At 33.8% G+C, this 15,073-nt stretch overlaps 1 protein-coding gene across 2 annotated transcripts in view; it reads right to left on the bottom strand.

The window, feature by feature from the left end:
* Nucleotides 1–7,374: 7,374 nt before the first annotated feature.
* The window catches only part of LOC108687693 (aryl hydrocarbon receptor nuclear translocator 2-like), a 101,478-nt gene continuing 93,779 nt past the window's right edge, over nucleotides 7,375–15,073 (bottom strand). For both annotated transcript variants that reach the window (XM_018193608.1, XM_018193607.1), the window contains 5 exons: nucleotides 13,941–14,994; nucleotides 8,878–8,931; nucleotides 8,761–8,810; nucleotides 8,513–8,656; nucleotides 7,375–8,439 (listed from right to left, as the gene is read on the bottom strand). In XM_018193608.1, the coding sequence (XP_018049097.1) occupies nucleotides 8,347–8,439; nucleotides 8,513–8,656; nucleotides 8,761–8,810; nucleotides 8,878–8,931; nucleotides 13,941–14,994 (1,395 nt within the window). In that variant the 3' untranslated portion in view covers nucleotides 7,375–8,346. The remainder of the gene's footprint in view (nucleotides 8,440–8,512; nucleotides 8,657–8,760; nucleotides 8,811–8,877; nucleotides 8,932–13,940; nucleotides 14,995–15,073) is intronic.

Genomic DNA, 15,073 nt, shown 5'->3' with positions numbered 1-15,073 from the left:
ATATATATATAGATAGATACATATTAATGTTTAAAATAATGAAAATAGTAATATTATAAAAATAAATATTTAAAATACCTAAGTTTCGAAACAGTCATTAGTCAAAAGTATATGAAGAAATTGGGAGATGTAAAATTAATTTTAATTTCAACAATAGTTTGGCAATTAGACGGTTAAATATGACGTGTTAAATATCCATCGCAATCGAAAGGTATTATACCTTTGTGACTAGACCTTGTTCCTGTTTAAGATCGGAAGAGAGCATGATACACATAGTCGCATGCCCGAAAAAGACTTCGTTAAAGACTCTTTAATAAGCAGATTTGGTAATCAATAGCGAATTAATTCCTAAAATCCCGATCCCACGACCAAGTTAATCCGCTTAGTAACGCATAGGAAGACGGGAATGACAATAGAGAATGAGAGAGCGTTGTATCATTCGGAATTTAGCGAAAAATCGACAAATCATAGCTAGATATGAGCGATTTTGGGAAAAGGAGTGATTACTTAACTTTTGGCGCGTATCGGATGTGCTTCTTGCTGATGACGTTCTTCACCGTAGCAACGAATAGTCATCTAGAATGATCTCCAACTGTATTGTTCTTATTGTTAGAAAACGGTGGACGCGCCGTTATTTAGAAACTCATATATTTTTCTATCTTTCTTTGCGGCAGAGACTCACCGATCATAATAAGTTTTCAGTGTACGAGACGAGTCCCCCGAAGTTTATACTCTCGAATTTCTCCGCGCGAAAAAAAGGAAAAAAAATATATAATGTTATCGAAAAACGCACATGGGCCTCTGCATTTGAAGTATCATTATTGCGCTGCATCGCAACGTTTCTAGTGACTTATACAGAATATGAACCAAATTGCAAGTACGTATAGCTTCGTTGCCGGAAATGCGAAACGATAGGAAAGTAGGAACGGAAAGCGATATCGCCTACGTGTAATCGAGACGAGCAGTATCATCACTACGAGCAATATCATAACCGATGCCCTACCGCTTTCGATATCCATTTTTATTCGGTTTGCTATTTCACACTGCCTTTATCAGGACGTTGCGTACGCAGAGCGCGTATACGATGTCCCAGTCGCACGAATTACCTATTATCAGTTCATTGATGTTGAATTTTTAATATTAAAGCGCAGTTCACTGACAGAATCAATATTACAATTAATTTTAAATCGCTGCATGATTCTATTTCAACAATTTAGTAAAACATTAATATTCTCTAAAATGTTTTTTCATTCTCAAATATTTAGTTATTCCAAAAAGACTTATGGATTTCATGTTAGTTTTTTTTTAATATTACCAATACGGCATATTTTAAGATTAATGAAAATTAAAATAATCATTAGAATCATTTTGCAATAAAATTTTGCGATTTCATAACTGGGATCTCTTATCCGCGCGGCAGGGTCTTGTCAATTTATGAATATCTTCTTGACAATATGAGCTCTGCGATGTCTTACTTGGGATTTGGTGCATGTTAGATAAGTACGATTCACATGCCTCGATTATACGATATATTGAATAAAAATTGAGAGACAAATTACAGTGATTTCTCATTTTAGGAAGCTTTCATTTGTTGCGGTATACAAAACGTTTAAATGTGCCTCGAAATGCTGTGCCTTTCTGATTATTTTCTCATAGAACTACGATATCACTATCACTCACAAATTACCACTACTTTGATGATACAGCAATTCTTTTCAAATCTTTTAAGGCACATTGAATGGAATAAAAAAGATATACGATGGAAACGAACAAGAATTTTTAATAAATTTATGTCCAAGTTTTTTGTCCATTAAATAATTAGTGAAAAAATTACATAAACACATTAGAAATATTGATTGATTATAATTTTTTTATCTTCTAAGCATAATAAAAATTTGAATCCAATAGAAGAAGTTCATTTCAGCGATTATGTAAATTAATCTGCAATTATTTATATAATAATCTATAATTATTTTTTTGCAAGTCTATTAATTTAATGAAAAAAAGAAGAACTTCTGATGTTAATATTTTGAAACACGGTGTGATTCTTTTGTAAATTTGTAAACAAAGACAAGAAGGGTTAAATATAAATCAAACGATGATCGATATTCCACAATATTCATATAATTTCTACATATATTTCTTCCAGAGACAGTATTATTTACAAAAATGTTCCACCTTCTTGAAGTCTTAATAATTCAGTCTTGACATAATAACTGTACATGTACATGATCGTCCCCCATCATTATATTCCTTTATTTATTACAATTATATATTTTCCTCTTTTTCATATATGTACGCATACTTTTTTTTGCTATATATTAAATATAGAATAAGTTAGCCGAATTTATGCAAATTATATGTTAAGTTATTAATTCTTTTCGTTTATCAAAAACGAAAAAATTCCAATTGAAAAACAAATTATTTCTTATTATACAATTTTCTTTGACGAGTTTTATCATGTTCCGCGCAATCAATATTTCCTAAGCCAAATAAATACCTGTACCATTCCTAAGCGATTCGACCGTAAACATTTTTATAAATCTCTGCGCAATTTCTTGAACTCGTCAACATATGTATATTTTATGATTTTCGTTATCTTACATTCTCTCTTGGCAAGAATTATCCACCTCCAAGATAAAGTAGAAAAAAGAGAAACAGAATACCTATAGCAGTTTTTAACCCATATACATTGTGTTACGACGTCATAAGCCAACGATAATCGAATATTATAAGTCTATTTTTATATTTAATACAATCCACTCTTTATAAAAAATTCTAAATATATTAAAATATTCTGAACCTGTGTGCCTTCTGGCAGAATATACTACAATATAATAAGATAAAAAAATGCCAAACTTAAAATATATAGAACCATGATAAAATCAGGGTGAGCTGTATTATTTTTTATATATAATATACATATACAAATATTACAAAAATAAAATGATAAAATAAAATCCAAGATAACATAAAATGAAAAATGAAAGCTACATGAAGGCGATGATGAAATTATAAAATAATTTGGCGGTGGATTTTTTACCGGAGTGGCTCGCAACGCAAATTACGTTCGACGTTTCTCTATCGGAATTTACATAATGCTTAACAGCAAAAAACACTGAGATTATACATTAGAAAATTTTTTACAAACGTTTTCGCTCATTACAATTATCGGCCGGCTGAGACTCATTCGAAATAATTCACGTACTCATATATCGTTCCATTAAAAATAATAAAGCTAATGTAGAAATGTTAACTAATAATGTGTGAGCAATCTGCAGGAGAGGTAAGTATAAACTGTTTTTTGTTGTCCCTCTATTTTATGAAAAACGCAACTCTTTTATTGTGTGCGCAATTTTCAATGAGCCATACACGTCATCGTGAAAATTTAATCCTCGTGTCGGTATGCTTAGTGCAAGTATGATTAATATCTGGGCATTTACAATATAACATTAATTATTTCATCTTTATAATTGAACGAGTAATCATATAGCTTATCCTGCACGTATATCTTGCCCCGAGTGCTGCAAATTAACATAAATTAAAAAGATAAAAAAGCACATTTGAAAGGACTCTCGATGTAATTTATAACAATTGTTAAAAACAGTACGAGAAAGATACTTCTCGTCTCCAAGTAAGAATCTCCAAAATTTTCGTTTTTTAAGAAGCAATAACAGTCGAATTATACAATTCGATTCTATGAGGTTTAAATGGCACTGACGCATACCACACATTCTGTATTTAATATATCTGTACATGTATGAAGGAAGGTACACAACCACACTTAATCGCCTTTTGCTTCTTATAGAAAGAAATCGAAAAGCCACTTATGTGCAATCAGCAGAGTATAAAATATAATAACGCAATATATATATTTACAGCGGTATATAAAGTTGAACTTTATCTTAGCGTATAATGAACCGTAGAGCCGTCTGTGTTGCATTAGTATCCACTTCTTTCCAGTAAATATCGAGCAGCCGTCCGTTTTATATCTCTTTCTTAGTTATCTTAATATAAAGGAGTTTAGAGGATCAAATCTGTTTTCTTCTCAATCATTGTAATAATAATACCTTTTAACATATGTAATCATAATCACATACAATTTAATGTTTTTCGGTATACATATCCGGGATAAAATTATATGCATAATTTTATCCCGGAAAGATTTAGATGCCTCTACTCCATTCCGTAAGAATGAATAAATTCTTAAATGACTACAATGCACAATGTGCCGTACAAACTGACGCTTGGTTGTCTTTTCAAAACTTATAATAGATACTGTATAACAGATACTGTAGAATAGTATGACGTATATTGTAAAAATTAATGATTATAATATTCGATTTTTTACAATGATTTTTTGTCAATAATATTTTTTGAGTCATATTTCTCTTTATAAATGTACAGAAAATAACAAATGTTGATCTCCAAAAAAAATTATCTTTATACTAAGAGAAACGGTCTAATTGGATTAAATAATCTGATGGAAAAATGGATGAATTTTCTGGTTAAATCTACTAGAATTCTAATTGATATTTTGGTAAAAATAAGAATTCTAGTAGAATTTTACTAGAAATATTGTATCAGAATTCCCTTTCTTATCTCAATTAGAATTTTAATAAATTTAACTAGAAATTTTTGGTTCATTCATTTTCAATCAGAATTTTTTTTCAGTGTAGTTGTCATTTTTCCTATTTGAGTAGATCAACTTTTGCTATTACTTTCTTGTATGTTCATAACTGATGTGTGCAATTAAAATCTATATTTAAACAGATTTTGTTTCAAATACCCCATCATGTATATTCACAACCAAGCTGACATATATTCAAAGCCATACGACATATTAATATCAGTTATTATCGGTACGACTGATGACAGTATGGAGAGTTAGTTTGAGAGAAAGAGAGAAGAGGATGAGGTACACTGAACACAGACAGTTTAAACTTGTCCTTTGTACTATAAGACCGCAAGAGAAATTGGGCATCAAGGGCGATGTTAAGCCAACTTGATGTTCGTTTTACGGTACGGTCATCAATTATGCGAATGTCAATTTCGTACATACAGGTCGATTAGATACTCCTTTTTTCCAGCGGTGGATTTCCGCATAAAAACGTAGATTCTCACATCGATGACGAGTGTTCGGCACGAGGAGATAGTCATTTTGCTGATAAATCGTCAAGAGAAATAGGCTATACTCTAAACTTCACAATTCTAGTATTACGGTCGTAATTATGAGGCCTTTACTGATTAATAATCTTGACTTCCTCACTCGACATCAATGTAATTTGTTAAAAACAGATTAACAAAATTACAATGAATATAATATGCGTATATATACGTGGCATTTGTGTGTATGCGTACATGCATACATACATATGTATGTATATATGTGTTACATTGCATTTTTTACAAGTGACAATGAAATTCCAAGTCCCACAAGTAGATGCATGATGAACAGAACGCAAGAGCATGAAAAACTTATATATTAAGATAATAACAAAAGGGAGCATGAAAAAGAAGGATATTAAGTTAGGTTATTTCTCGATTAAAATGAAAAAGATCCAGATATTCAAATTATATGTCATATTACAGGATTATTTAAGCAGTCGAGTGGTATACTGCTTATCTTGAAGAAACATTAAAAACGTGGCAAAAATCATTATTAAAGACAATAAAATTAAAAATTGTTAAATAAGATGTCAATATATCTTACGAATTAAGCAACAAAAACTATTATTATTTAAATACAATAACGTGATAAGCATGTTTGTTTATTCAAAACTAGAATTTGAAATCAAATGATTATTGTATCAGACTTTTTATCATTTGTAAATGAAAATTCTCCTCTAAATTATATGTGTTTAAGTAACAATAACATTTGTTGCTTTATTCCCGGGATATTTTGATGTCTCAATTAATCATTTTTTATTAATAAATGTGATAACATTAACTTTACTGACTTTTCATCACTGATTTTTTTCATATTACCGATTTTTCTCTAAGATAAACGATGCATCACTCAATTCTGCTTAAGTAATTCTTCAGTATGATACATCATTTGTACATCTCGAAACTTTTTCATTTTGGTCAAAAAACAATCCTCAACATCTTCGTCTTACATTATTAAGTTAATAAAAAAATTTATATGTTTCAAATTAGAGCGTCTTTTTAATATAACTGTAGAAAAAAAATTAATTTATTAACCTAATATACGAAAAACAGCATGTGATTGCAAGTAATGTATGTACATTCTAGATCTAGATGCTCGATGAGTAATTCTTGTTAAAAAAAAAGAAATGTTTAAAATGCTGTTGCGATCTGAGATCAGATTTAACATCTTTATTTACAGATCCGCCTTTACATTACCTATACATGTAGAATTCAAACAAATTTGTAAATCTGTTAAGTGCTGAGTATGTTGACAAGTGTACTGTTTCCGTCACTCTCTTATATTAATATCTTTTATATTTTAAACACTTTTATGATATACAATTTGTTTATATTCACGCTGACCCGCATAAGTAATTGTAGCAACACGATTGGCCAATATGTATTTATCTCAATAATTAACACACATATACGTCAACCGTGTCAACTTCCACGTAACTATAATCATTAATGCGGAAGTCAATTAACAGCGGAATAAAAATATCATTTATTAATATGTATGTTTGCGTAGTAACATGATATTGGATGGATAGCAAGGCCAGTGGGACATAAAAAGTCATTCAAGAAAATTATAAAAAACATATTAAAATTTCATATATAATGAAATTGTGCAACTGGATATATTTTTATAAGAAATTTAATTAAATAATAATACGAATAGATTTAAAAATGTATCGTTTATATTTACTTTATATTATTTAATGTTTCTATGTTATAAAATTAAAATATATTCTCAGAGGTTCTTTATTGCACTTACGAAAACTTAATAAAATTTAGAGATATTTAGGGTTACCACAATTTAAAAGTATTAAAAAGTAGAATATATTATAAAAGAGCAGAATCATGTATAAAGCAAATAATCGTGGTAACGGGGAAGGGATAACCGAGTAAAAAATGAGATTTATTTTTAATGGCTAATTTTATATTTGTATCGTTTTTTAATAACACGTGATTGGACTACCAATTTTCAAATATTACAGAATATTTAAACATAAATGAAATTCAGGTACATACAGTTATTAAACTGTCTCACTAAAAGTAAAGCAAGTCTGGTCTATAGTGTGGCAACCCTATAGACATATCCCTAAATTTAGCTTTTTGTTCTTCCACATAAATACGCAATAAAATTTATACGAGACGTGATAAGTTATAACATCATTCGTTAAAATTACCAAATTGTCTTTTCATATTTTCAGTAACGTCCTTTTATTAATTATAAAAAGATATCAGTACTATGAGTATTATTAATATTTAACATCATAGATTCGCAATTACAACCAATAGAATAAAGAAATAAATGAGACTGGTTCTGTATCCATCCGATACAAATACGTAATCGCAGAGGTAGTATTTAAGCTCGACCGAATTCGCGGCGAGCGAGTTAGCACGAGGAAAATGCCGCACACGGCCGTGCTGTATTAAAATCGAATGTATATCATATATACAAGTTCATTACATCATAAAATTTGAAAATTGCCAACTGCATAACACTCGATCGCCGCAGGAAATCTGCCTAAGTAACGACTGTTATTTATAATGTATATCAACGTTTTAAATAACAGTATTCAATGCGATTTTGTACGATCTTTGCATAATCAGTTAGTGAGCAAAGCGCGCAACCTTTTACATGACAGTGCGCAATTAAATTCTTAATCCCACAGAGTTAAGAAAACGACAAGGAAAGAAAAAGAATAATTTACATGTGTTAATCGCTCGATTATACTGTGAGTTCTTTGTCTCACTGTCTTTCCATTTCATTTCTTTTCCACTGATCGAGGGAAAATGTGGATCGAAGCGAACACACAGACTGTTTTAGTAATAGCTCAATCACTTGCAGTCAACTTAAGCAATACCTTCTTCTTCGTAAGCTGAGCAGTTTTACATGCCCGCAAATCTCCGTTGCTGCACTGATAATAATTATCCAGATCTTATCTTCATAAATCTTGATGATATCAGTAATTCCAAAATAGAGAATTCTCAGAACATGATATCGCAACACAAATCGAGAAATATTATGCAACTTGCGCGTATGTCAAAAGCTTTGTTCTAGTCCTTTGAGGAAAGGATAACTTTTAAAGCTTATTTCTTATTAATTATAACAATTATAATAATTTCCGGGATGTATCATATTAAGTTCGCTTCTTGAAAGTGGCTTTCGCGAAGTGACCATTCCGTTTTTCAGATTCCAAGCTTTTGCTTAGCGCTCACTTGCATTTTACAGTGATCCTGTTGTAAGGTTTTAAGCATTTGCTTCTGCATATTATGCTCGACCTGGAAAATAACGAACAAAAAATAATATATCTCAATACATTATGCTATATTTCTTTTGTATCAATTTATGTACCTGTAACTGTGACAGGTTTTTCCTTTGAATACGAAGAGCTGGGTTCTTGAGATCACGTGCCAGTACGTTGATTTGGGACTCATGCAATGCCATGCTGTCTGCTAACTGGTAATATGTGCGACTTAACTCGTCATTCACCACTTGCTATAAATATAATATGTAATTTAATTCCTTCTCGATCACTCTAAACTGCATGAGTGTGTTTAAAACTATTTTACAATTAATCATCTCTCACATTATATACTTACATCATCAGGTGTTAATTGCTGTATTTTTGCTTCGTCAAAATCTGAAATAACTAAATCGGAATTTAATTAATTTGATGAATATACGTTTCCAAAAATATTTATGCTATATAAACTCACCTTCGAAACCTGTAGTTCCATTACGTAGACCGCCAAATATCTTCATCATAAGTTCTGCGAACAAAAAGAAAAGAATATGTTCAAGAATACATCAATTATTATAAATTAATTTAATAACATCATACACAATGTGATTTTAAATGAAAATAGAAAAATTAAATATTGGGTTGTCCGAAAAGTTTGTGCCGATGTTGAAGGAAAATTGAAACATAGAAAATTTAAATTTTAGTATACATTTATTAAATTATATAGATTAGTCGGCACGAATTTTCCGGACAATCCAATAAAATATAGCTGATATATATATATATATATGTAAATGCAATATACATCCAGTATAAATTATACCATGTACTATTCAAAGATTATAAAATAACATTTTACTTCTTCGTTAAATGATTATTGTTAATGTAAAAGACTGATAATAATAACGCACTTATGATGATCAATTTATAGGCGCGATCGCTCTAAACCGCTGAGTATTTATTGTTTTGATACGCGATTCATCTTAGGTCGCTGCTCGACTCGCAAACAATAGTATCAATTGCAAATGTATTTACTTCGTGACTAGATAGCGACGAGAACAGACATTCTTTCCGAATTGTAAAAGTCGAAGTTCAATAAACTTGTGATTCTTTTTGTACGTGCACACTTTTCAGTTTCTTAACTATATTTTTTTGATTCTTCGAGCCGAATCGACAGTCGAAAAAAATTAAGATCGAAAATCTATTAAAGTGAGTAACATGAGATGTGTAATGGAAGCTGAAGAAATTTGGACACGTAGCAAGAGAGTGAGAAAGGCGCAACTAGTGATTGTGACATCGGCACGTATACCATGTATAGGGCATAACACAGAACAAGGCCAGCATATCTATTCTGAGTCTGGATAATTCTAATTGCTGGCATAACATGGCATAAGAGGTAATGGATTACATTAAATTTCCATAACAACAATAGCGTAACTCGAACAATATTGACAAGATCGGATTCTAAAAACGCGAATCTACGACCTCTCAATAGAGGTCACGATCGATTTTTCGAAAGTCTAAATCCGTGATTACTTTAGCATATTAATTTACTGCATTGACAATTGACGTTCGTTCCCGCAAAGGAGTCGGATTACAGCCGGGATTCAGTCGGGATGCAATAACGCCGGCGCAAAGACAAGTGCAATCGATAAGCAGTAGCTGATGCGGCTCAAATTAAATCATTAAAAATCAAACAAGCTCAGATAAAAAGTCAATGTTTGAGGTTTTGTAATTATCTTAATATTATATTAGAAAATTATTAAAGAGGCAGTAATGATATTTGAACTTTAAGAGAGAAAGCTCAGGAAACATGGAACAGTTTCAATGCCGTGCAATCCGAAATTGAGAAGATAGAGATTGATGACGAGAATCAGGAGCAGCATGAGAAGAGGACTGCATTCGAAAGCAGATATTTCTTCATCGAAACTGGAAGCCTTAATAGAAGAAAAGGCGGTGGCGACATGAGCAAGTCATACGCAGCCGATAGTTACATTGAATGACCGATCGAGCGTCGCATTAGGAATTAACTAGCAATCAGATAAGTGGCTCTTCAAGCGACCATTTGAAACTGTCTAGAGTTAATCTGTTAGTATTTTCAGGAATCTTCGATCAGTGGATTCCATTTCGAAACATATTTCAAAGTATGATTCATCAAAACATAGCGCTCTACCAAGCGTTCAAAAAATGCAATATTTGATGTCGGCTCTAAAGAGAGAGGCTCGCGATGTGATTGCTTCTCTGGAGGCATTTGACGAGAATTACGAAGCCTGGGAGCTTCTCAAGGCAAGATACGACAATACAAAGGCGATAAAACAGAAGCATATAAATTATTCGAATTACCAAAATTGGTAAAAGAGGATCATGTGGCATTGCGACGATTGTTAGACATGGCCATGAAGCATTTGCTGACGAGTTGGTCGGATCCAAAAACAAGTTGAACATGAGAACATGAGAAGTGTTCTCCTCTAAGCAGGAATGCTACATTCGCGATTTAACTGATTTTTTTAACTTAGCGTTTTTGTAGAGCGTTGGAGGCATCCTCCCATAATCAAAGGCCGGCTATTACAATCAGGAAAACTCAAAGCGAATTAGGAGTACTTGCGCGGCCATCACGAGTTCATCGTGCACATATTGCGGAAAGAGTTATGCGATATATAAATGCTCGAATTATCTATAGCTAGTATGAAGGATAGAACGAAGGAAACGAAGTCGTGTGGATTGTTTGAATCTCCGGATCGGCTCTCATCGGGCCGCGCAGTGTGGTTCCGTGGATCACATCGCAGGTGTCACAGGCGTTATAACACACATTATTGCACGAGGATCAAACGGTGATTGCTGCAACAAGCGTGGCGGTAGGTTCGGATGCGGACCGAATGATGACGACAAATGTAAGTCACGCATTATTCGAAATAGGCATATGTTTCTTACGATGGCAGTAGTACAAGTGTTGGATAGCAAGGGCATTGGAAGATCTTATCGTGCGCTGTTGGATGACGAATCATAATCGTGTTTTATAACCAGAGAATGCATTGAGATGTTGGGGTTCAAACATTATCCGGCGCATGTTTCGGTTAGTGGACTGGGAACGATGGCTTCTCAAGTTCATACGTGACTAGCGAAAGGCTGAATTCGGAGGTCCACCTTCATGGATTTTGCGCCAGCGAGTGTGCTTATGGCGCTTGCATCTATTTGCGCAGCCGAATGGATTCGATTCAAGTGAGGCTGCTGTGTGCAAAATCGAGAGTCGCGTCGAGGTCGCGACTATCAATTGCAAAGTTATGCGGAACACAATTGTTGGCGCAACAGGTCAGCAGGATCAAGATGGCATTGGAGATTAATATTAAGAAGGTGCATTATTGGACAGATTCATCTATTATAGTCCTGCATTGGATCAGGGCAGCACACAAAAAGTTGCCGGTTTTCATCGCTCAGAATCGGTGAAATTCAGAAGTTGATGGTAATCGAGGATTAATACCATATTGGATCCAAGGATTCTACTCTTCTCTTATATGTATGAGAGGTTGTGGCCCGAAGGAGCTGCGAACGGCGCGCTTGTGGCCCTAAGTGACAAGCCGATTTCAAAAAAGAAAGCAGCTTGAAGCATCTTAATCCAGAACTTGATAAAGGACTAATTCATGTGGGATTGAAACATACAGAGCTGCATGATACGAGGCATCCATTAGTGTTGCCGCACGGTTCTCATGAAGTTGATTATACAGCATGAACCTAGGAGAAATTTACATGCTGAGACTACGATTGCAGCCGTGTGCCAACGGTATTGGCCTCTCAGGGTGTGCGATGTGGTGCGCTGGATACTTCGACGATGTATTATCTGTCTCAGAGCAAAACCACGTTTGGCGCAGTAAATCGTGAGAATCTGCCGTGTAGACGGGTGATAGCGGCAAGACCGTTCAGTAAGACAGAAGTGAACTTTTGTGGGCCGATTTACGTGTGTGACAGTCAACGAAAGAATGCTAGACGGATGAAGTCTTACGTCGCATTATTTACATGCATGGTCATTAAAGCGGTCCACTTAGAGATGATATCGGATATGACTGCGGACGCGTTTCTCGGGACATTTAAGTATTTTATCGGTCGTAGATGTAGGATCTATTTTTAGATAACGGCACTAATTTTGTAGGAGCTAATCGTAAATTGGTGGAATTTAGTAGGATTTTTCGTTAAGAGACAAAAACGCTAAAAATCATAAATGAGACAGCATTAGAAGGGATAAAAATGGCACTTCATACCGAATCTCACATTTTGATGGATTGTCGGCGATAAAATTTAAAAACTATTTTTATAAAATAGCGTCAGAAACTGCAATGACTTTTGAAGAAGTTGCTACATTGATGATTCAGATAAAGACAATATTAAATAAAATAAAAAATAGACTGTTGACTGCGATATCGTCAGATTCTAATGACTTAAATTGTCTGTCGCTCGGTCATTTTCTTATAAAAACTGCATTAATATCTTATCCAGAACCTGGTATAACTGAGATTAAAATGAGTAGGCTGTCTAGATGGCAGATGTTGACGAATGCGTCAATACTTTTGGAAGCGATGGTCTAGGGAATATTTGACGAATTTGCAACAGTAAAATAAATGGCAAGTTAATAAGGGGCTCTTAATTAAGGTACGGCAATTGATACTTGTAAGAAAGATAATCTTCCACCGTTAAAATGGGTATTAGGCAGAATACAGAAGGTTCATCCGGGCAATGATAATAATTAGAACTGTTACAATTCAGACAAAAACAGGAATATAAAGACCTATTGCGAAAATTTACGTATTGCCGTTGGATGTATAATTTAATGATCATGCGAGACGTTTATTAATTTTTTATTAACAAGATTAAGCGGTTTCATCGCAACACATGTGTATAGCGAAGTTGACAATCATCTATCCTCAAGGCGCGCGATATGTTAATGTAAATGACTGACAATAATAGCACATTTATGATGATCAATTTATATTAGGCGCGAGCGCTCTAAATCGCTGAGTATTTATTGTTCGCAATCCTAGATCGCTGCTCGACTCGCGAACAATGTATCAATTGTCGCAAATGTATTTATTTCGTAACTAGCTAGCGAATGTGAACAAATATTCTTTCCGAAAACGCTCCGAATTGTAAAAGTCAAAATTCAATTAACCTGTGATTCTTTTTATACGTGCACACTCTTATCAGTTTCTTTTCTTAACCAATTATTCTTTGAATTATCGCATATATATTTAGAAATTTTTAGTGGGAAAATACATACTACACTGTGAAACAAAATATCCAAAACATATTTAATTTCAACTAAGAATAAACAAAGCAATATTCCCGTAGAAAATTTCCAATAACAATAATCATCTTCAAAAATAAAGCTCGATCTTCTAAAGTAAAGAATAAGACGTTTATAGTCTCTTCCCATGACAATAAAAATTGCAATTATAATGAAATTAAGAGGTTACGGTTTACATAGAATTTTCTAGAAAACAAAGATTTAATTCGAGATATAACGCCAAAGATATTACTATTGTAATTTACCTGGACTTGCGTCAAGTTCCGAACTTAGCAACGTGTCCTCTTTCAGGTCCTGCAAATCAACAAACTGTTCTTCATCATGATTTGTTACGCCTAGCGGCACGGCAGGATCTACCAACTGTTGATAATCGGTTCCGACTTCATGTAAACTTGAATTAGGCGATTCCGCCACTGTCAGCGGTTGCGAATTGACATCATTGTATTGATTAAATTCATCTGAAAATGTCGGATACTCAGATGCGAAAGATCTGCATTTCAAATAGGAGATGTGCTGTTGTTCGTTGTTTATATTCGTCGATGTATACACATCGTTAGATCTCTTCTTACTATGCATCACCAGAAGATTCTCATCGCTACATATCCTTTTCAATGGACATCGATTATGCATTTCAATCCCCGATGAGGCAATAGAATTATCACTCGCACTGTCATCAAAGTATTGTACCTCCTGCTTTTTCACACAATTGAATGCTTCCTCGGTGCCACGTTCCACCTTAATATTGCATGCGGTGCCGTTCAAAACATTTGCACTTGGAGAACTATCCAAACATGATGTATGATTACGAGACGCGCGGGAGTTCTTACCAGACTTGCGAGTGGCAAGAACTTTCGATTGTGCAGACATATCAGCGTTTTGGATATTGCCATGGCTGTTGTGGTCAGCGTTTATCATTTCAAACATTGACAAAGGTTTGCCGGACGACATCACGCTCTCTGAATCCGACATTGGGCTTTGCTCCGCACTATTGGAATTAATCAACTTTCCAATGGTATGTTTGGACTCTTGCTTCGGAGATGCTTTGCCTTTGCCTTTGCCTTGGATAACGATGCAACGGTTGATTTTATTGATGCCGATTTTATTGGCATGCGCGGAAACTGGAGGCATACGAGAAGAGAATATAGCAGCCTTTACGTACTGCGTATGCGGCATTGGTGAGGGAGACAAACAATCCTCTGTTATAACCGACGAGGGTAAGTCGCTGATTAGGTAATTGATAGCAACTTCGAGCTGCGATGGATCTTCGACGTTGGCTTTTGAATTCGACGACAGAGTGTTCTAATAAATCATTTTTTTCGTTAAACCTTTTTGCTTGTAATTTCATAATGTAAACGAAAGCGCATTGTGTTAGATCTAC

The sequence above is a fragment of the Atta colombica genome, unplaced genomic scaffold (genome assembly GCF_001594045.1).
Source record: "Atta colombica isolate Treedump-2 unplaced genomic scaffold, Acol1.0 scaffold210, whole genome shotgun sequence".
Taxonomy (NCBI): domain Eukaryota; kingdom Metazoa; phylum Arthropoda; class Insecta; order Hymenoptera; family Formicidae; genus Atta; species Atta colombica.
The sequence above is the reverse complement of the archived record's forward strand: the minus strand, read 5'-3'. Positions and strand labels throughout refer to the sequence as shown.